The sequence below is a fragment of the Martes martes genome, assembly GCF_963455335.1.
Source record: "Martes martes genome assembly, chromosome: 5".
NCBI classification, from domain to species: domain Eukaryota; kingdom Metazoa; phylum Chordata; class Mammalia; order Carnivora; family Mustelidae; genus Martes; species Martes martes.
In genome coordinates this window covers 104,499,675-104,520,287 of record NC_137892.1, presented here as the reverse complement: position 1 = coordinate 104,520,287, position 20,613 = coordinate 104,499,675, and the positions used below count along the sequence as shown (strand labels likewise).

At 46.8% G+C, this 20,613-nt stretch overlaps 2 protein-coding genes across 5 annotated transcripts in view; both read left to right on the top strand.

The window, feature by feature from the left end:
* The window catches only part of ERGIC1 (endoplasmic reticulum-golgi intermediate compartment 1), a 99,507-nt gene extending 95,846 nt beyond the window's left edge, over window positions 1-3,661 (top strand). The window contains exon 10 of the mRNA XM_080803456.1: window positions 1,719-3,661. Coding sequence (XP_080659582.1) covers window positions 1,719-1,826 — 108 coding nt within the window. The 3' untranslated portion in view covers window positions 1,827-3,661. The remainder of the gene's footprint in view (window positions 1-1,718) is intronic.
* A 6,775-nt stretch (window positions 3,662-10,436) lies between these two features.
* Window positions 10,437-19,740, top strand: RPL26L1 (ribosomal protein L26 like 1). 4 transcript variants are annotated; one of them, XR_013966810.1, is made up of 5 exons: window positions 10,474-10,649; window positions 10,855-11,031; window positions 14,474-14,796; window positions 18,552-18,692; window positions 19,356-19,740. XR_013966810.1 is itself a non-coding variant. In XM_080803319.1 (4 exons), the coding sequence occupies exons 2-4, from the start codon at window positions 10,864-10,866 to the stop codon at window positions 19,482-19,484; spliced, it is 438 nt and encodes a 145-aa protein (XP_080659445.1). In that variant the 5' UTR covers window positions 10,437-10,471; window positions 10,855-10,863; the 3' UTR covers window positions 19,485-19,740. The 4 variants fall into 4 exon arrangements, 3 of the variants coding, with proteins under 3 accessions (XP_080659445.1, XP_080659444.1, XP_080659446.1); XM_080803319.1 differs by lacking the exons at window positions 10,474-10,649; window positions 14,474-14,796 and adding an exon at window positions 10,437-10,471; XM_080803318.1 differs by lacking the exon at window positions 14,474-14,796.
* The last annotated feature ends 873 nt before the right edge of the window (window positions 19,741-20,613 follow it).

Sequence of the window (20,613 nt, the reverse complement as noted above, 5' to 3'; positions counted from 1 at the left end):
GGGCAGTCTTGGGAGCCCTCTGGGACTGCTCCGCTGGGCTTCCTCTGGGGCCTGTGGTCTTCGAAGTGCTCCTCAAATAGGGTAGGGGGGAAAGAGTGAGAGCCCTGGAGGCGGACAGACGTCACTCTGCCATGCACTTGCTGTGTGACCTTGGAAAAGTGATTTCCGTGTCTGGGCCGCACGGATACATGACTGAGGCATGGCACACGGGGCGTGGGTCATAGTGGTTCTTGAGGATTGCATCACATACGCGCTCGAGAGAGAGAATAAATTTAAAGTTGCCTTGTAAACCTTCTGTCAGCTTCTTTGATCTGCCATCGTCTCTACTTCGATTTTTTTATGGAACCAGAAAGCAACTGATAGATAGGCCAGAATATTTTGAGTGAAATGTAGCCTTACTTCGATGTGTCACAAGTGGAGTCCTGACAGCTTCAAAGAAAAGTCATTTGCTTTGGTGGAGGAGCTTCGTGCCTGAGAAGCGGCAGAGTGTCGTGCTAAGCAGACTCCGGAGTTTTGAACTCTCAGTTCGACCACTAATTACTGTGGCATCGGACCAAGCAGTTCAGTGTCCCTGGGCCTCAGTAGCCTTGGCTGTCACATATGAGGAAGAGTAGGGCTTGCGAGGGTTGGCCTGGGGATTCAGGAGGGAGGTGGGAGGGACGAAGCCCTCCAGCCCTGCCTGGCACAGAGAAAGTGCTGTGTGAGCTCTGTTTTGTCATATAGGAAGTCATGAGCTACAGACATGCCACGGGTGACATTCCTCGTCATCCCCTACTCCAGCAGTTCTTCACTGGGGGGCGGTTTTCACTTCCAGGGGACATGTGACAGCGTCTGGAGACATTGGGGTTGTCAGGACAAGAGGGAAAGGCTCCTCCTGGCATCTCCTGGCCGGAGGCCTGAAGTGTGCTCTTCTAAGTACCACGGCGCACAGGACAACCCTCCTGTGGCCATGAATTTTCTGGTCCCCAAAGCAAATAGAGCCATAAGATGGTCTGCCCCAACACGAGCTTTCTGGTAGCACGAGGCCCCCCATGCTCTGTAGCACTTGCCTTGGTTGTAAATTTGCATTTGTCGGTATGGTCATTTGGTTACTACCCGGCCCCCTGCTACAGTGCACGCTTGGGAGTGAGAGGTTTATTTCTCACTCCAGTCCCTCCGGGGCGGTGCTGCCTCTTCAGCCCCTCCCAGATCTCTGTCACAGGCCTGGCCCTGTCAGATCTGGGTTCAAGTCCCAGGATTGCCACTTCATGGATGTGTGACCTTGGGCCAGTGCCACTGCCTTTCTGAACCTCCACTCCTTCGTCTGCAAGTGGGATTGTAAAAATCTGCTAAGTTTAGAGTGGACGTTAAGACCACAGACTCCAGGGTGAAGACAGAGTTCAAGTCACAGCTCTGCTGCTTCCTGTGTGAACTTACCTAATGAAATCCCTGTTTCCTTACCTATGAAATGGGTCTAATAATCCCTTCCTCATTTGGGTTAATAAGGGATTTAAAGGAGCTGATAATAATTATTTTTATTATTAGTGAATTCACCCACCAGTAAGTGGGTTTCGTTTTTTTGTTTGTTTGTTTTTGTTTTTTGAGGCCTGAGTATATTCTTGACCCCATTAGTTATGGGGCAGAGTGTCTGTACTTGTCAGCTCATCATCTCGTGATCTGGGAGGGGGCTGGCCTGGCGCTTCATCCAGCCCTGACCTCTGAACTACCCCCCCTTTCAGATCTGTGCCATCATCGGTGGGACCTTCACTGTGGCTGGCATTCTGGACTCCTGTATCTTCACAGCCTCGGAGGCCTGGAAGAAGATCCAGCTGGGCAAGATGCATTGACGACCCACCCGGCCCTATGGCCAAGGACCCAGGGAGACCGCCAGCCCTGCTTCCGGTGCCCTGTCTCCTCCTGACCTCTTATCTGGCCCAGGATCTGGCTGCATCCCAAAGTGGGGGTTGGAGGAGGTAGGGGGTGGCTCACGGTTTTGCAGCTACCTCTTTTCCCCATCTTTAATTTTAGGTGAATTACACTGCCTGAAGTTGTGGTGCCCCAGGGAAGTACCTTTCCTGGGAAGCCCCAAGACCAGAGTCAGGCAGGGTGGGTTCGGGGATATTGGGGACCACTCCCAGGAGGTCTGCAGTCCCTTCCTTCTTAGGGGAACAGCCCAGAATCCATATTGACCAGCTCTCAGCCAGATTTTGACAATCTTGAAGCTCCCACCATTTGGATGCACCAATCCCTTGGTTTCTCCCCTGGGCAACCAGCCCGGAGACCAGGGCCCTCTGCTTTGTGTCACGCTGCCCAAAGGTGCCTGCACTTGGCACCTTCAAAAAAGGATGGTACTTCCCAGGTGAGCCCATGAGATGTGGCATCTGAGATAGAACCCTCGCTTTGGCTCTATCCCTTCTTGCCCATCCCAGAGCCCGGGCTCAAGTCCCTCACCCCCACCCATTTCTTTTTCTTCTGAGAAGCAGATGCCCAGTTGTTGGGTAGAAGTGGCGGAGACTCGGGTCTGCCCATTGGAAACTGGACGGGTGGCGAGTCCCCCTTTCTCTCTTCCCCTTGTTTCTCTGCACCACCACCCCACCAATGTGCCTCAGCCCCTGTGCTGTGTGGCAAGAGCATCTCTTGGTGGAGGGGCTGGTTTTAACTGGGGAGTCATCCTTTGAACACCAGACGTGGTTCGTGCACTTATATCCAGACAGAAAGCATCCTTCTCTGTAGCCCTAAGATAATCATGTCTCACCATCTGCCACACGGTTGCCATCAACTGGCAAGGCTTTTGGTTGGGGGGGAGCAAAGCAGACCAGTCCTTCTCTTGTCTTTGGACGGCTATCTTCCAGACTCCTGAGGGGTGCACAGTGTTTGGACTTCTCTGCAGCTCCCTTGTGGCCTGCTCACCATTGAGTTCCCCCATCAGGGGCCACCCACCAACACAACATGTTTTTGGTCCCTAGGGCAGCTCCATGGTCTCCCCCACTTGCTCCTGAGCTGGGTCCCTCCCCTGCTGCTCACCCTCATCCTTCCCCTCTTTAGTCCTGAAAGGGAGCGGCTGTGGTCCAGGCATGAATTCCACCCAGGGAATTTTAGGTATGCCCTTGTGTCGTGGGGAGAGAGCCGCCTGCCTCTTTTCCATTTATATCAAGATTGTTTGCATACTTTTGTAATTAGGGGGAGTGTCTGGTAGAAGTTTTTAAATTATCTATATGGATAGCTCAAGTCTCTGCCATTTGTAATTTTTGGCTCTGGATTGCAATTAGAAAAGTGTCCTGTTCTGCATACAAGTTGACTGATGTTGTGAGTGTAAACTGCATATGGTTTTATCTGGTATCTGTGGCCACTTGGATGGATTTTTTTTTTTTTCTTTTCCATATTCTGTTCCCCAGTTACTGAAAGGAGTCTCTTTGTTGTGTGGATGCCTGCACCTATAGAGGGGTGGGCAGGGTGGAGCGGGGAAATGTGTGGCATGCACATGAGTTGAAATTCTACTTTTATGCTTTTTCAAAAAAAACAAAAAACAAAAACAAACTCTTGAGGACATGGGGGATGTCAGTTTCCTATGGAAGAGACACCTCTGACCCGTTATTCTTCTAAACAATCTCAAGGGGGAAAAGTGATTTAGTTCTTTCCCCCCTCCTTGGGCTCAAATAGATTAAAAGGCTGATTTTCAGAAGTATTGCTGTGTATTTCTTTCTACTTGATTGAGGCTGGCTGGCCTCAAGGCTGGGATCATAGTCAGAAGGGAATTTAATTTTAGAGGAGAAAAATTGAGAAACGTGGAAATCATCTGTGAGGATGATCAGAAAATCAAGACCTCTTAGAGCCAGCCCTTCCTTTATTGAATCCCTACAGAATATGCCTGGATCTGCCAGCTTTTAGCTGTATGGGCCCAGGCCAGGTCCTTGCCACTCAGTGTCCCTTTCTTTCTCAGGTGAAAATGGGGAGCATAATAAAACAGTCTCACGGGACTGTTGTCAAAATCCAATCTATAATATGTGCAAGTAACTCCTACTGGCTCGGAACGAGTTCATATATGCAGAAAAGGGTCACGTGGCAAATCTTCAAAAATGGTAATTGTTCCATATAGGTATTCTGAAATAGGATCTACTCTCTTTGAGAACAGGGCTGACGTGTTTTCCCACAGCTTTGAACCAAGGGCTGCGTAAATGAAAAGTATTTCATGAACTCTTCTCGATTTCTAAGGATCTGGCATTCCTTGTCCAGGCTTCAGCTCAGCAAAGGGAGACCACCATCAGCTATGAGAAAGAGAATGCACAGAGCTATTTACCATCCTGCTGTCCAGTCCTTCAAGGCCCTTGCCGGGAACAGCACAAATGCAGGTCATTCATCAGGGGTGAATGTGAGAGTGAACCAGTCTGCAAGAAACTCTTCACTGATTCTCTCCATTCTCTCCTTAGCATCCTGATACTAGAGTTACCGTGACCTTCAGGGCTAGAGGTCAAGAGTAATATGTCTACTGGTAGTCAAGCATGTGTTCCCAAACCTGCTTATGCCAGCTGTGCTTTATGCTGTAGCACTGTGACTTAGCTAACCAGTGAAATGGGACTGAAAAATGAAGGATTCTGGTCCAACTGAGTTGCATACTTTGCAGAGACCTGATAATGGTGAGTTGCAACCCCTTCCCCAAAATGCTCCCGAATTAGATATGAGCTGAAAAGACCTGGAGCAGGAGCAGAGGGTGGTGCAGGGGGATGTCCTTGAGGATTCCACATTCACATGGAAAAGGTCTCGGTTCTCATTCCACATTAAAGTCACCCAAAACTGGACTCTCAGGTTGGTTTATGTAAGGATGAGGGTTTATGCAAGGAAAGTGAAAAAGAACGACAGTTTCTCAATGAAAAACCCTTGCCTCAAGGGTCAAAAGATGGGTGAATGTTTTTAAGTGGACATAAAACGTTTAAAATATGTGCCATTTTTATGATTTCTCTGTTAAACCAATTCTTTCGATTGTCTAAGCAGGAGCAGATTATGACGTTTTTGTGTAAGGATTTCTCAATCAGGAATTATAGCACAGACTCATAGAGGCGGTGGTCAGAGGTCAGGGACTGTGCTGGGTCAGGCAGTGGGGAGGGGTTGCAGTCGCACAGGAGGGGAAGTTACAGAGATGTATCAGGGAAGAGAGCACCTCAAGTCCTGCAGCCCTTACTGCTTGGTGGGGGGATAGGGAGGAGGTACCACAGAGCAGGTGTGAAGCTTGGGAAAAAGTGGGATGTAGCAATGGCGCTTATAAGGGACAGCTGTTGTTCGTTTTTATTACTATATGTCACAGACTCGTTTTTGATTCTTGCCAGAAACAAAGAGACACATTTTCTCAGTGAGGCAGGCCACCGCTGGTCCTAATCCCTCCTTAAGAAATTGGCTCATTAGTGGCTCCAGGAGATAGCTGCCGTGGTCCAGGAATGTGAGAGGGGGACTGTGTGAGGGAGAACATTCCCCCAAGACCTTTTTCCCTCCCCAGCAGTTGTCTTTGGCCAGTCATGTAGTGATGAGGTCATGCACTTGATTCTGATCAAAATAAGTTATTATTATCTTCACTCTTGTAGAAGTAGCTACCAATGGCTGGGCATTCTCCACACGCCAGGTGAGGAGTGATTGTTCAGGTCTGATCTTTCCCAGCCCTCACAGCCATCCTACCCTCCCCAGTGGGTATTCCCTCCTTTTTACAAAGGACAAAACAGATTTAGTAACTTTTCTCCATCACACACCCAGCAGGTGGTAAAGTTGGAATTCAAACTCATGTCCACCTGACCCCAGGGTTATGAAGAATTGTATGGTTCTGCCTCAGTCCCCAAGAGCATCTTGTCCACCTCCAAAGAGGGGAACTGACCCCTACCCCACAAAAAAGGGGAAATTGAAAGTGCTGAGGGTACTTTTGTTTTTGTTTTCTTCCTTTTTAATAAGCCTGCAAGGGAAGTTAAATTGAACATTTGGGGATCCTCTTAAAAATGTAAGGCCCTTAAAACATTTTAATTACACAAATGATACATGCTCATGGCCCCATTGGAGGAAAATCGGAAAAGAGCAAAAAAGGAAAAATTAAAGTGGGCCCTGATTCCGCTAATCAGAGGTGATCATTAATATTGTAGTGATATCCTTCCATAAACAAAATGGGATCGTGCTATTAATATTACTATAATGTTATTATTAGTTTACTCCTCAGCACAAAAGACCTCATCCTATATCAATGACTATGGGTCTCATTGTATCTTTATCGGCTGCAAGATAACAATAAGCATATTGAGTATCTAATGGTGGATCGTGTTCATCCTCTGCTCCCTTCTCATTCAGAACCTATTGGGGGCACTTGGCTGGCTCAGTCAGTAGAGCATGCGACTCTTGATCTCAGGGTGATGAGTTCAAGCCCCATACTGGATGTGGAGCCTACTTAAAAAGAAAAAAAAAAATTAAAAACAAAATCAATCAGTACCTGTTTTTTTTTTTTTTTTCTTAAAGATTTATTTACTTGAGAGCACACAAGAGTGCGGGCATGGGGGTAGGTAGGGACAAAAGGAGAGGGAAAGAGAATCATGGAGCAGACTCCCTGCTGAGCAGGGAGCTCGAGTTGGGGCTCAATCTCATGACCCTGAAATCATGACCTGAGCCAAAATTAAGAGTGGGACATTTAACTGACTGAGCCACCCAGGCGCCCCACAGAACCCTTTTTTTTTTTCACCAGTAAAATGAACAGTTCAGAGGATTGTTTACCAGATTAAATAATTGACATTTGTAAAACTTAGCACAATGCCTGACATTAAGTGCTCAGCCAAGTAAAATTAGCCATTACTATTCAATAATTTCTACCATTTATTAAGTGATTACTTTGTGCCAGATATCATGCTAGGGGTTCATTTAATCCTGGCGCCAAACCAATGAGGTAAATACTATTATTCCCATTTTTCTGATGAGGTAAGTGAGTAACCAAGAGGGTAAATATCTTACCCAAAGCTACCCAGCCAGGAAGTGATGGAGATCCAAACCCAGGAAACGAGAATCAGGGCTCACATATTTCCCACTATACCACCTTCTGCCTCAGAGACACAAAAATATTCCCCAGGCATTTCCTTTGTGCTGGGACTGTCCTCGGCCCCTGAGTTCTGTACCAGTTGCTGTGCATGCTTCTAAGGGTGGACATGAGGCAAGATAGTAGCCGATCCCACCAAGGCCTCATTAGAGTGACTCTCAAGATCTTAACTGGTTATGTCATTGCACCTGTCTTCATTTTACTGAGTGTGGGGTGAGGGGTGTAAAGAAACACCTCCCTGTGGGGCGCCTGGGTGGCTCAGGGGGTTAAGCCTCTTCCTTTGGCTGGGATCATGATCTTAGGGTCCTGGGATCAAGCCCCACATAGGGCTCTCTGCTCAGCGGGGAGCCTGCTTCCCTCTCTGTCTCTGCTTGTTTCTCTGCCTACTCGTGATTTCTCTCTCTCTGTCAAATAAATAAAATCTTAAAAAAAAAAAAAAAAAAGAAAGAAAGAAAGAAAAGAGAAAGAAACAATCCCTGCCCTGGGAGATCATGAACATAACTTGATTATCCTGGGTTGTAACGGTCTGTCCTCATGGTGACCTATAATACTGTGAGTTTAATGTGTACAAAGTTGAGCTGATACACTCAGGTATTGCAAAATGACTACCGTAGTGGCTTAGTTTACACTTCCATCACCTCCACAATTGCCATTTCTTTTTTGTGGTGAAGACATTTAAGATCCTCCTTTCTTACGCTTCTCCCCCACCCCCAACCTCCTCACTCTAGGAGCCTGACGTTGCTATTGCCTCAACAAGTTTCACACCGCTTACCCTGCTGCCATAGCTTCTCCAAACAGCCGAGGTGTTGGCCATTGTCCCTGAGTCTGAGAGCCAGACGTTTCCAACACTGACTGCGCTGTGCGGGGGCTGGGGAGGGGGGCGGTTCTGGAATGAGAACGAAAATAGGACCCAGCAGGTTCAGGGACCATGGCAGACGCCCGGGTTCATCATGAGTATGAGTAAATGTTGGTGTTTAACACGTGTATCACCATATTCCTGAAGACACTAACAAACGGAGAGCAGGGGACCTGCCTGAGTCTGGCAAGACAAGATCCTCTCTGAATTTCAGGGTATCCCTCTGTTAACTGAACACCACAAAATGTTCTGTCTGATACGTGCCACAAAGAAGGTGCTCGATACATAGGAACTGAATGATTGAATCAATTCTTTCGATAAATGAGTCGATCCCACACTGGGAGTCTCCCGCACAGCCAGACCTTTGATTCCCAGTAGCCTGATTAGCCTGTTTAGTCCGTGGGGCGGCGGCCGCGCCTCGGGGCGGTCTTTCCGTGAGGGGAGGCGGAGCCCGGATACGACTGGGCGGGGCGCGGCGGGCAAGCGAAGGGACCCCGCCGGAGAGGGCAGACTTGGGAGGGCAGATTCTGGAGGGCAAGGCAGGGTCAGACTCCGGAGGGCAGGGTAGGGCAGGGCAGGGCAGAGCAGACTCGGGAGGGCAGGGCAGGACAGGGCAGACTCGGGAAGGCAGGGCAGGGCAGACTCCGGAGTGCAGGGCAGACTCGGGAGTGCAGGGCAGACTGCGGAGTGCAGGGCAGACTCGGGAGGGCAGGACAGGCAGGGCAGCACTAGCCTGCAGGTGAGATCCTGCTGCAGAGGCTCGGCGGGTCCCCCCCCCCCCCCCAAGGTGTGCGGAATGTGTTTACATCAAACAGAAAGCTTACAGTTTGTGTCACTGGGAGTCAATAGCCAAGGTCTGAAAGTGAGGACTCACGGATGTGAGGCCCCAATTTAGGGCTGTCTTGGCGCAAGCCCCTCTTCTTTCATTAGGAATAACGGCTTACTGTAAGTGAATTCTAAACACTCCCAACAGACTAACTCATTTAACCCTCGTAACAACTGTATGAGTCACCTGCTAAGATCATCCCCATTTCACAGATGAGAAAACTGAGGCTCAGAAACATGGAGGCATCTCTCCAATATCCAGCCACGTGAAGAGGCACTTGGGTCCAGGTCTGATTCTACAACCCCAGCTCTCCCCAGTGATGTGGGAAACAAAGGCAGAAGAAAAATTATTAAATTTCCTTACTACTCACAGCCTGCTGACAAGTCTTTAAAACAGGCAGAGTGACATTTCTCTAGGGACTCAATTGCCTCAATGTTAATACTTTGCTAAAGGCAAAAGGCTACCTTAGCCCTACCCCCAGGATCCTATAAGTCTACTTTAACGTATAAAAATTCTTTTGGAAACTTCCTTTATCTCTACCCACCCCACCCCACCCCCCGCCCGCCCAAGATGCCTGTTGGTAATCATTCCCCAAGCATACTGCCCACTATATACAGCTGAAGGGTCTCATGACAAGGTTTTATTAGACAAAAAATGACCTTTTCCCCATAATATCTAGCCCCCTCAAGTCCTGGTAACCTTGCTTCCAAAATTCTTTTTTTTTTTTTTTAGATTTTATTTATTTATTTGACAGAAATCACAAGTAGGCAGAGAAGCAGGCAGAGAGGGAGGAGGAAGCAGGACCCCTGCTGAGCAGAGAGCCTGATGGCAGGGCTCCATCCCAGGACCCTGGGATAATGACCTGAGCGGAAAGACAGAGGCTTTAACCCACTGAGCCACCCAGGTGCTCCGCTTCCAAAATTCTTTAGAGACTTATGCTATCCCTGGCCCCCTTCAAACTTGAAAGTTTATAATCAGCCATTCCTCACGACTCCAGTGCAGCTCTTTCTGTCCATGGGTCCTGTCCTTGTGCTTTAATAAAATCACCTTTTTGCACCAAAGACATCTCAAGAATTCTTTCGTGGCTGTTGTCTTGGAACCCCAACCTTTTTCCTATATCACCCAGAAGGACTAAAAAACTGGGGGAAAGTTTTGCAAGACCAGGTTGTTGGTTCTCACAATCTCCAAACATTGTTGCACCTCAAAATCTTTGGGTGGGCAGGAGGAGGGGAGTGCTTGCTTTAAAACCTGGACCTATCACTGCCTGGTTTCATAGGACTGTGATGGATCACAAAAATTTGCATTTTGAACAAGCTTCTCTGATTTTGAAAGAGCGAGTCAGCGGACTGCGTTTGGATCATCATGAATGCCCAAAGCATCCAACAACTAACATTTCACAGCTAAATCACCTCAGGGGAGGGTAAGAAGAGGCAAAGAAAGAGTTTGGAATAAGAAAGAGACTCTGGTAAGCCTATTTTTAAAACACTAGTAGGTCTCTAATGCAGGCCCTAGAGAAGTATGCCTCTTCTCCCCAGCGGTGCCAACTCTTCGTGGGTTCTAGGGGGACCCGGGAAGCCCCACAGCCCTGAAACGGCCCCCTTGGAATGAGGCGCTGCGATCCCACCCCAAGTCGCAGGGGGCGCCACTCAGTCTCGCTCCGACGGGAAGGGGGCTCCGCTTCCTTTCTACGCTTGCGCTGCAAGGAAGCCCTCACTTCCGGCCTTGCGCGTTCAGGGCCTGACCCTAACGGGCGCAGAAGGTGAGTAGAGGGTGGTGTTTTGTCCTAGAGAGAAGCTATCCGCCCTGTGGATCCTTCCCCCACGTGCTGGGAAGTTCTCTTTGCGTGACTTCCGACCCGGCATTCTTGTCCTGCTCTAATCTTCCTCCCACAGTCAGCCTCGAGGTCCCAGTGCCGCCCTCTTCCCATGGCCCCTCTGGTCAGGCAGGCACTCCCCAAGTTTGCCTTACTCTGTTAACACCCAGACCCTTCGCTTCCCCGATTCTCCTCCTTCAGTCACCTCCTCCCGAAGCCACCTCCCGCACAGTCCCTGTGCAGCGATGGGGAGGAGTGTCTTGGGTGGAGAGCAGGCCCTGGTACCCAACTGAGCACCCTCCCCCTCCTTCCCACGCTTCTTTTTGCAGACGGTCAGCATGAAGTTCAACCCCTTCGTTACCTCCGACCGCAGCAAAAACCGCAAACGCCACTTCAGTGCGCCCTCGCACGTGCGCAGGAAGATCATGTCTTCCCCACTCTCCAAGGAGCTGCGGCAGAAGTACAGCGTCCGCTCCATGCCCATCCGCAAGGACGACGAGGTCCAGGTTGGTCTCCCTCAGGCTCTCGTTACCCAGCTGCGTGTCGCTCTGGTGCCGCCTGAGAATGCCATGTGCCCTAGGACGTAGGGAAGTCGTAGACTCTCATGCCCTCAGGACCCTGGCAAGTAATGTTATCCTGCAGATGTATCCGACCGGAGATGGAGCCCACAGCCACCAGTGTGCCTACCCTCTTTAACTGAGAGCTTTCAGATGCAATCCCTTAATAATAATGACTGTTTAAGAAAAAGTTGTATACTAGCCAAGCAAAACTTTGTTTTTCGATTTAGTCCCCTGGCTGCAAGTTTCCCAGGCATTGCTCAGGGTCGCTCTTGGAACCAGATTCTCCAGGAGAAAGTGCTATGATAAGAGTAATGTTTCCGTAGTATTGGGTTTAGCAGGGGCTGGGCGTTGGGTGGTACTGGATTTGGCAGAGAGACTAGGGAAGCAGCAAGTCGGAGGCATGAACTTATGAAAGAGAATGATTCTTGTGAGAAAGTGAAGCTCTCTTGTTCTTCCTAGAGCTTCGAATGTGTGGTAAGAAAGAGAGAGTGAGGGATGGCCGAAATGGAGGGGGTAGATTAACTCCTTGAAGTAGTATGTAAGGGACCAGGCACTGTTCTAGACACTAGCTGTAAGCAGGACTGACAGGGCACCTGTCGCCATGGAGCTCAACATTTTAGAGCAGGGATTCCCAGCCTCAGCACTGTTGACATCTTGGATTGGATAGTTCTCTGTTGTGGGGAGCTTTCCTGTGCATGGTAGGATGTTTAGCTGCATCCCTAACTTCTCCCCACTAGATGCCGGTAGTACCTCCTCACATTTGTGACAAACAAAAATATTTCCAGGTGTTGTCAAATGTCCCTGGGGGCCAAATTCACCCGCCCCCTTCCCCTAATTGAGAACCATTGTTTTAGAGAATGAAATGGGGTAAGGCTAAGGGATTTGGAGTATCTTCCAGGGCACTGGGACGCTTTGAAGCTTTGAGGAACATTTTGAGGAGAAGCTTGAAACCAGGGGATAATTTGGCCTGAGGGAATGACAGGAATAGAGTGGGAAGAATAGTTGAGAGGTATGCTCAACAGTTGCAACTTCTGTTTTGGGTCCTTCCCATCAGACATGTTCTAGAATGGGGGGATTGCAAATGCATAGAAGGGCTGGGTAGGCAAATTAAAAAAGAGAGGTTGGCTGATGGCTGTTAGGTCCGTTATTAAACGAAACGAGACTGAGACAAAGTGAAAGTTATTTAAAGCTTTATTTTATGATAAGTATTAGAAGTTAGACTGGTCAGGGGAATAAGACTGAGACAAGGTGAAAGTTATGCAAAGCTCTATTCTATGCTAAGCATTAGAAGTCAGACTGACCGGCCAGGGCCGTCTCCAAACAGAGCGACCACTCCCAGTTTATAGGCTCAAGAATCGACTGACCGGTCAGGGTTGCCTCCAAAGAGAGCGACCACCCCCAGCTTATGGCTCAAGAATCGACTGACTGACCGGGCAGGGCCGCCTCTGAAGAGAGCGACCCCTCCCCATCTTACAGGCTAACTTTTATAGAGCAAAAGCCTGGCCACACATAGGTGGCCAATGAGATTGTAACATACACAGAAAGATGCATGGTCATGTTAGGCCACATGCAGGTCGCCAACTGAATTATAATTTGTCCTATAGTAGCTGTTTGAACTAGCCAACACTCTGGTCAGAATTGGCGCCCAAGTTTGGCGCCCAAAAGGCGGAGTTTACATTCTTTGGTGGTTAAGGAGAGAGTATGTGTGTTTTACTGATTGGATGTCTCCACCTGGCCTGACTCGTCCTTGTATTCTGGGCTCTGTTATCAGGAACTGGCCGACCTGGCCTTGTATTCTGGGCTCTGTTATTAGGAACTAGCTAACCATATTTTACTGGTTTCCCAGACTTGCTTCTAAGTAAGTTCCTCTTGGGGTGTGGGGGGGGGCAGGGTCAGTTTAAGTTTTACTGCACAAACAACAAAATGGTTATTTAACCAAGATGGAGTCGCTCTGGCTAAATAGGCCCTTACAATGGCAAGAAAATAGTAACTGGAAAGCTCATGCCTCATTTAAAGAAAATTGTAGTGTACCTTCAGCCCGTGGCTACCATGGGAAATGCAGGCTCCCTATTGTCAGATTCTTGATTTTGCAAGAAAACTGGAAAGTTTAGATTCTCTTCCGGGCCCCCCATTTCATTCCAGCTACTACCACTCTGTTGCACATGTATAGCCAGCATCCTCAAAAGAGTTGCCTACACTTCCTCACCTCCCCATTTAAGCCTAGACCCTCTCCAGTCTGATCTGTATCTCACTACCTAATAGAAGGCTGCTTTTGGCTGAGATCACCAGTAACCTGTTTGTGACTAAATCCAGTGGACACATCTTGGTCTCATGCTTGACTTTTTCAGCAGCAGTTGGCATAGGTAGCACTGCCTTCTTGAAATAGTCTGGCTTTTTGGCTTCCGTGACTATTCAGGCTCAGTTTACTTTTGACTTCTCAGATTTCTTTGCTGGTCTCCTCTGATCTCTGAATGCTGGAGTTTGTCAGGGTGTGCTCGTGGTCTAACATCTCATCCTGCCTACATTGCCTCCCTGGGTGATAATATCTATTCCAAGTTCTAAATGTCTGCCCTGTGCTAACAACCCCCTCTTTTATATCCCAGCCCAAACCACAGGCCTATAGATCTAACTACGTGTGGAACATCTTTATTTAAAAACCTCGTAGTTGTCTCAGGCTTCCAGTCTGGGAGTACTTTTGACTCGAACACTGCTCCTGTCTCTAATCTGCTTTTCCTCCCATCTTTCACACTTCAGTAAGCAATACTTTTTCACTTGCCTGTGTCATAAACCTTTCAGTTCTCCCTAATGTCTCTCTCTTCCTAATCCATGTCTAATCTCTTACTTAATTTTACTGATTCTATCTCTAAAATAAGTCTTAATTCTGACCATTTCTTTACATTTCCAGTTTAGTTCAAGACACTCCAGCTTTCACTCTTACCCTGGTCAGGCATTCTTCACAGAGGGGCATTTTTTGCAAATTAGATTCTGCTTAGAACCTATCATTGGTGCTTGACTGCTTACTATAAATCTAAAATCATTGACAACAGGCCCCATGTGTCCCAGTCCTGGTCTGCTTGCCCAGCCTCATCTCAGCCTGTTATGCCCCCACAAGCTCTGTACTTAAGACACGCTGGCCTTTTCAGGTCCTTAAATATGCTTTGATCTTTCCTCCCTCAGAGTCTTTGCCCAGAAGGCTCCCTTTGCCTGGAGTGCTCTTCCTTCTCCCCTTTACCTGACCAACTCCTCATTTTTCAAATGTTATTTTAAATGTCAGTTCCCCAGAAAAGCCTTCCCAGATACATTAATCAGCATGGTATCATTACACCTTCTATTTATATTTGCTTCCTGGCAGTGAATACAATTTGATTTTATTTCTTTTTAAACTGAGGCATACAGGGTCCACCTTCAGCTGCTGGATCTCGTCTTTCTCCCGACCACGTACCCCGACATCCGCCTGTGCCAGTGTCCGTCTGTGCTCACATTGCTCCCTGAGTCCAGGATCCAGATGTGGTTCCAGAACAGGTGTGCCAAGTTGCGGCATCACAGCTGGAAATACTTTCAACCTTCAGCCAGCCCGGAGCTTTGACTCCACCACTCTGTTCGTGAAACTGAAGCAAAATGATTGAAGTCCTAGCTGCCTTTTGAAATAATGCGAACTGCCCGTCACATCTCAACAGGATTGGAGAGGGCATCTCTGCCCTAGCTCTCAAGGTTAGAATTTTGATACCTATTCTCCGAAGACAGTGATTGAAAGCTGGACTCATGAGAGGAACACGTCTTCTCTGCCTTTGGGAACTCTTGAGGATTCTAGGCGTGTTCAGGATAAGCTCAGAGGAGCCATGACTGACAGCCAAGGAGACACATATCAGAATTCTGTCCTTTCTGGCTTCTATATTAAGGCCACATCAGGGTCCTCCTTGATGAGGGCTTGCTGGTTCTCTGGCCTGTGAAGCTCCTTCACTTTTTGCTGGTGAACCTTTATTCCCGCTTAGTTCTTCTTTCTCTGCAGCACACTGCTCCCCCACCCCCTGAAATTGCGGCATTTATTTTGACCTGTGCACCTCCAGATCAGCACATTCAATTCGGTTTGAATTCCTTCTCCTTCTTGCCAGTTCTCTTATTTTTTGGGTTGGTTTTTTAGAACTCATTATCTTCTTTGCAAAGACACTTCAGCTTGGCCCAGTTTCGCCTTGTGCTCGGCAGCTCCCTCGTTCCCCTGCTTCCTCCAAGATGGTGTGCTTAACTTTCTCTAACCCATCTCCTTCATCCTCATCCTGTGCCCAGGAGTGACTGCCTTTTTTTTTTTTTTTTTAAGATTTTATTTATTTATTTGACAGACAGAGATCACAAGTAGGCAGAGAGGCAGGCAGAGAGAGGAGGAAGCTGGCTCCCCGCGGAGCAGAGAGCCCGATGTGGGGCTCGATCCCAGGACTCTGGGATCATGACCCAAGCTGAAGGCAGAGCCTTTAACCCACTGAGCCACCCAGGCGCCCCGAGTGACTGCTTTTTAATGCGGCCTGTCATCTTTACATTTTGTAGCTCCAGTTATTCTGTATCCGGATTATTTCAAGAGTCCTTGCCTCTAGCTTCTAAATTTTTTACACATTACTGTCTTTAGAAATCTGTAGTAGCCTCCAGTTGCTATCAAATGATGGAAGCCTTTTGGTTCCTGTCCCAGACGACTAAATGATCTTTCTAGCTAGCAGGGCAGTTTTGCAGATCTTATGGTCACCTGTGCACAATGTATGTCTGTCCCAAAGCCACTCCTTTCCGTTTCGGAATCAGATGAATATCTTTCTCTTTCAAAACACTTGTGATCTCCACCCCACCCCCTTCTGTCTGAAACTTTCTGTAATCATGATTTTGTACCTGTTACTTCAGTCACTCCAACATTCCCCTTAGCTCGTTATTGTACTCCTGTACAACGTTAGTGAATTATTAAATGATTCCACAAATGAAAAATAAATAGAACTGAGGCATGATTTACATATAGTAAAGTGCACAGTTGAGTTTTGGCAGATGAAAAGCCATGTAGCCATCACCATAGTTATGATCCAGTAAGTTTCTGTGTGCCCTATTCCAGTTAATGATTACATAATTTGCATGTTTATTGGTTAACTGCTTGTTACCCATTACATTAAGATGAAGCCAGAGAATTTCTCTTTTTTGTTGCCTGACCTCAGTGACCTCATCTCTGGTGAATTCATTGTCTTTACTGTAAATAGCTTCCATCCCTCTGTTCCACTGAAAGCACACTAGCATGATAACCAGTGACCAGCTTGTCACATTTGTTCCTTTATCCTTCCTCTAGACAACCATTCCTTGGCATTTGACATTCTTTCCTTGGCTGTCGTACCCCCACATTCCCCCAGTTACCCATTTTCTGGGGCCACTTCAGTCTTCCTTATAAGCTTTTCCAAAATGTTGGCTTTTCTCAGATTTCTACAGTCTGCTCTCATACCACAAGCTCCCTGAACAAAATCAGGCTCCGAGTTGCCATCTTCGGAGGACTCCCAGGTCTTCGTTGCCGACCCATTTGGTCTTCCAGCTGTGATTGGAATTCTGCAGTAGAATATCATGATACACCTCAAATTCAGCATGGTCCCAACTATACTGTTTTCTCCTAAAATGTTTCTTCCTGGGGCACCTGGGTGGCTCAGTGGGTTAAGCCTCTGCCTTCAGCTCAGGTCACAATCTCAGGGTCATGGGATCGAGCCCCACATCGGGCTCTCTGCTCAAAAGGGAACCTGCTTCCCCCTCTATTTCTGCCTGCCTCTGCCTACCTGTGATCTCTGTCAAATAAGTAAATAAAATCTTAAAAAATAAAAAATAAAATGTTTCTTCCTCCATGTTCCATGCCTTTGGGAAAGGCATATCCATCCATCCAGTTGCTCAGCCAGACTCTGGATACCGTCTTTGCCTCTTCTCCTTCCCCTTTCCAGGCCAGCCGGGTTAGTCTTGTCCTTCGCCTCTCCTCACTGGGTCTAGTGTTTGTCCAGTTCTCTTTAAATCAGGGTGTTCCTTTGGACTCAATTTATTAACCTCTTTCTTCAGTCTTGATGATGCTGGTCAAGAGGGGCTTTTTCACACACTTTTCCATGTAAGAGTCTTTGGTCATATAGAGTGGTGGATTTTCAGTGACACGTGGCTGTTCTCTCTTTAACCTGAAAATCACCTTAGTAAGTAAGCCGAATAATCTAAATAGACATTTTAGGAGTGTTGAGATTGTCTAGTGTTTTATATATGGTATTTCCTTTATGTTTCTTAAAATCAGCATCAGCTCTTTTGTGGCTCCTGTTGAATAGGCTTGTGCCTTCAGGGAAACCATACTCTAGTTGGTCTTGAATAGTGTTGGAGTGTGAGTAGGATTTTTAGTATGTGAGAAGAGCCCAAGAGATTTTAATTTAACATTTTAATTTTTTTCTGACTGTAAAATATTTGTGTTAATTATAGAAATCTTGAAATTTGGGGGCACCTGGGTAGCTCAGTCAGTTGAGTATCTGACTCTTGATCTCAGCTGAGGTCTTTTTTTTTTTTTTTTTTTTTAATTTATTTATTTGACAGAGATCACAAGTAAGGAGAGAGGCAGGCAGAGAGAGAGGAAGGGAAGCAGGCTCCCCGCTGAGCAGAGAGCGCCATGTGGGGCTTGATCCCAGGACCCTGGGATCATGACCCGAGCCGAAGGCAGAGGCCTATAACCCACTGAGCCACCCAGGCGCCCCTCTTGATCTCAGCTGAGGTCTTGATGCAAGGTTGTGAGTTCAAGCCCCACACCGAAAAAAAAAATCTTGAAATTTGGAAGAATAATACATTTCTTGAAAAGTCATCCATAATCCTACTTCCTGGCAACCATTATTGACCCTTAGATACTTTTCCATCCCATTGTGTTATATGGCATATACCTGAAACATACGCATACAACATTCACACTATATTTCATATAAAGCTTTGTTTTCTTTTTTTTTTTCCCTAAAGGTCGTATCATGAGCATTTTCCTAGGTCATAAGTTATTTTTTGGAAGCACAGATTTTAAATGGTTGCAGGAGAGTCTCAGTAGAATTTCTTTAACCATTCTCCATTTAATCCCTTGAGAATGATTATATTTTTTCTTTCTTAAAATTTACTTCCTTTTATTTAACTGAGATAGAATTGATATGAGACTGTTAGTTTTGGGTGTGCAGTGGCTATATTTTTTTACTCTCGGGACTAGTTCTGTGATGACTATTCTAGTTCAAGGAATTTTTTGTTTCAGATAAGAAAGAAATTCATGTGAAGAATTTTCACCTGACTTAGAACAATACAGACCAGATTTATAGCCAAAAAATAGCTGACTTTTGACTGCTAGGGTTAATCTGCTTTTGTGCAAAAAGTTTTATGTTAGTCTGTGTATTTCTGATAATCAGTTTCCTGACTGTGACATTCACATGTTAGAATGGGGGGAAATTCTCTTTCGTGTTTTCTCTTAGGTGGTTCGAGGACACTACAAAGGTCAGCAGATTGGCAAGGTAGTCCAGGTGTACAGAAAGAAATATGTCATCTACATCGAGCGGGTGCAGCGTGAGAAAGCTAATGGTACAACTGTACATGTGGGCATTCACCCGAGCAAGGTATGGCCTGGGACCGAGCAGTGGTAGCAGCTGTGTAGCTGCTTCTAGAGGGAGGTCAGGCAGGCTTGATCAATTCTTTGGCCTAGTGATACCTTCAAGGACCCAGATTCTTTTCTTGTCCGTTTTGTCATCCTTGGTGAAGGCTCTGTGTTCGAGCAGGTTGCAAGAGGGTTCCAGGTATTGTGGGCATCACTTTGCTACTGGGTGATGTCCAGGGGGAGAAGAGAGACCATCTGTTCCTGTGGCCCTCACGCCCACCCGGTGGAATATCCTGTTCTTCATTTGCACTCCTATTTCATGCACTGTATTATAGGGTCTTTCTCTTCCACACTTTGAGGTAGGGGCCGAGTGGTGAGGGTCTTTCTTATTCTTATGATCTGTGATCCAGTAGCTGGTCGGAATGCAGATGTTTAAAAAACAACGTATTTTGCTGACCAAAGGGTGATAGACGAACGAGAAATGTGTTGGTAGTATAATTTTCCCAGCCTAAACAGTATTTGATATCACTAAAATATCTAATTGGTTCTCTCAGGAGTTAGGGGTCGGAGGGTGGGTCAGAAGGAACCCAAACTGCTATTATTTGGAAAAGCTCTTCGGTAGAAAATAATTATAAATTCTTTTCTTAAAAAAAAAATAAAGATCTGTTTTCTTACTCTAAAACAGGTGGTTATCACCAGGCTAAAGCTGGACAAAGATCGGAAAAAAATTCTCGAACGCAAAGCCAAATCTCGACAGGTCGGAAAAGAGAAAGGCAAATATAAGGAAGAACTTACTGAGAAAATGCAGGAGTGACCATAACCTGTCGTGCAAGCACGGTTTACCTGTAGATCTTTAGCCTCATGTGTGTTCCTTTGAAACTTTTCAAGATGTCTGCCAAACATTTCCTTCTTTCCTGTTTTGCTGTTGATAATGTAGCTTTGTAAATCTGCTTTTGCTGTTTTGATTAATAATTTTTATGAATAACATTGAAAAAGTTTCCGAATTCCAAGGGGAATTTGCATTGTTTTATAGATAAAATTCATCTTACTATAAATACCTTGTTGCCATTCTTTCCTATGTTTAATGTACTGAGCAGCAGAATAGCAGTGGTAGGATGGCGCTCTCCTCATGCTGGGACCCTCATGCTGATGGGGTGGTTAGGACAGGGCTCTGGTCCCTAATTCAGGGGTTTGTCCCACTGGGAGGTAGACATGATGTGAACTGGCACGTACAAGACCTCACTGAGTGGCTGGTGCTGCTCTGCTCACCTGTCTCAAGTCTGATGGATTACTCCCTGGGCCCTTGCCACTCTCTTGTGCTCCAGCCCAACCAAATGGCACGCAGCTCCCTGACCAGGTTGCCCTTCCAAAGGTCTTGACTTTGCAAGTGCATTTCCAAATGACTGAAACGTTCTTCCTCTCACCTGGAGCTAGCTAAGGAAAGGGATGACAGCCTGGAGTCCAGCAAGATTTGGTTCACAGGCAGATTATGTTTGTCCTTCTGTTTTCATAACTTTACTAGGTCAGTTTCCAACATTTAAAAGTTGAGGGATTTCACAGAGAAATCCAGATCTTATTTCATCCAGTTACATGGGCCCTGATCTGACACAGCATCCATTGTGTAGAGCTCAGAGGCTGGCTGCTCCCCATCCAGTCTGCACTCGTGTCCCCAACTTGCTGGGTTCCCACTTGGCATCTTGAGTTTTATAGACTCCAGATCGAACTGCAACCACCCTAACGTGAGTTCGCTCCTTAGGGAGTTAGAGAGACTACACCAGGTGTTGTTACACAAAGGAAAGTTTATTTGCAGCAAATAAGATCACAGGGAATAGCTTCCAAGTCCGTGACTCCCCAAGTAGGGGTGAATAGTTTGTTTTTGTTTTTGTTTTTGTTTTTAGGGTTATGATGAATATTCAGAAAGGGGAGTTTCTTCATTATACGTA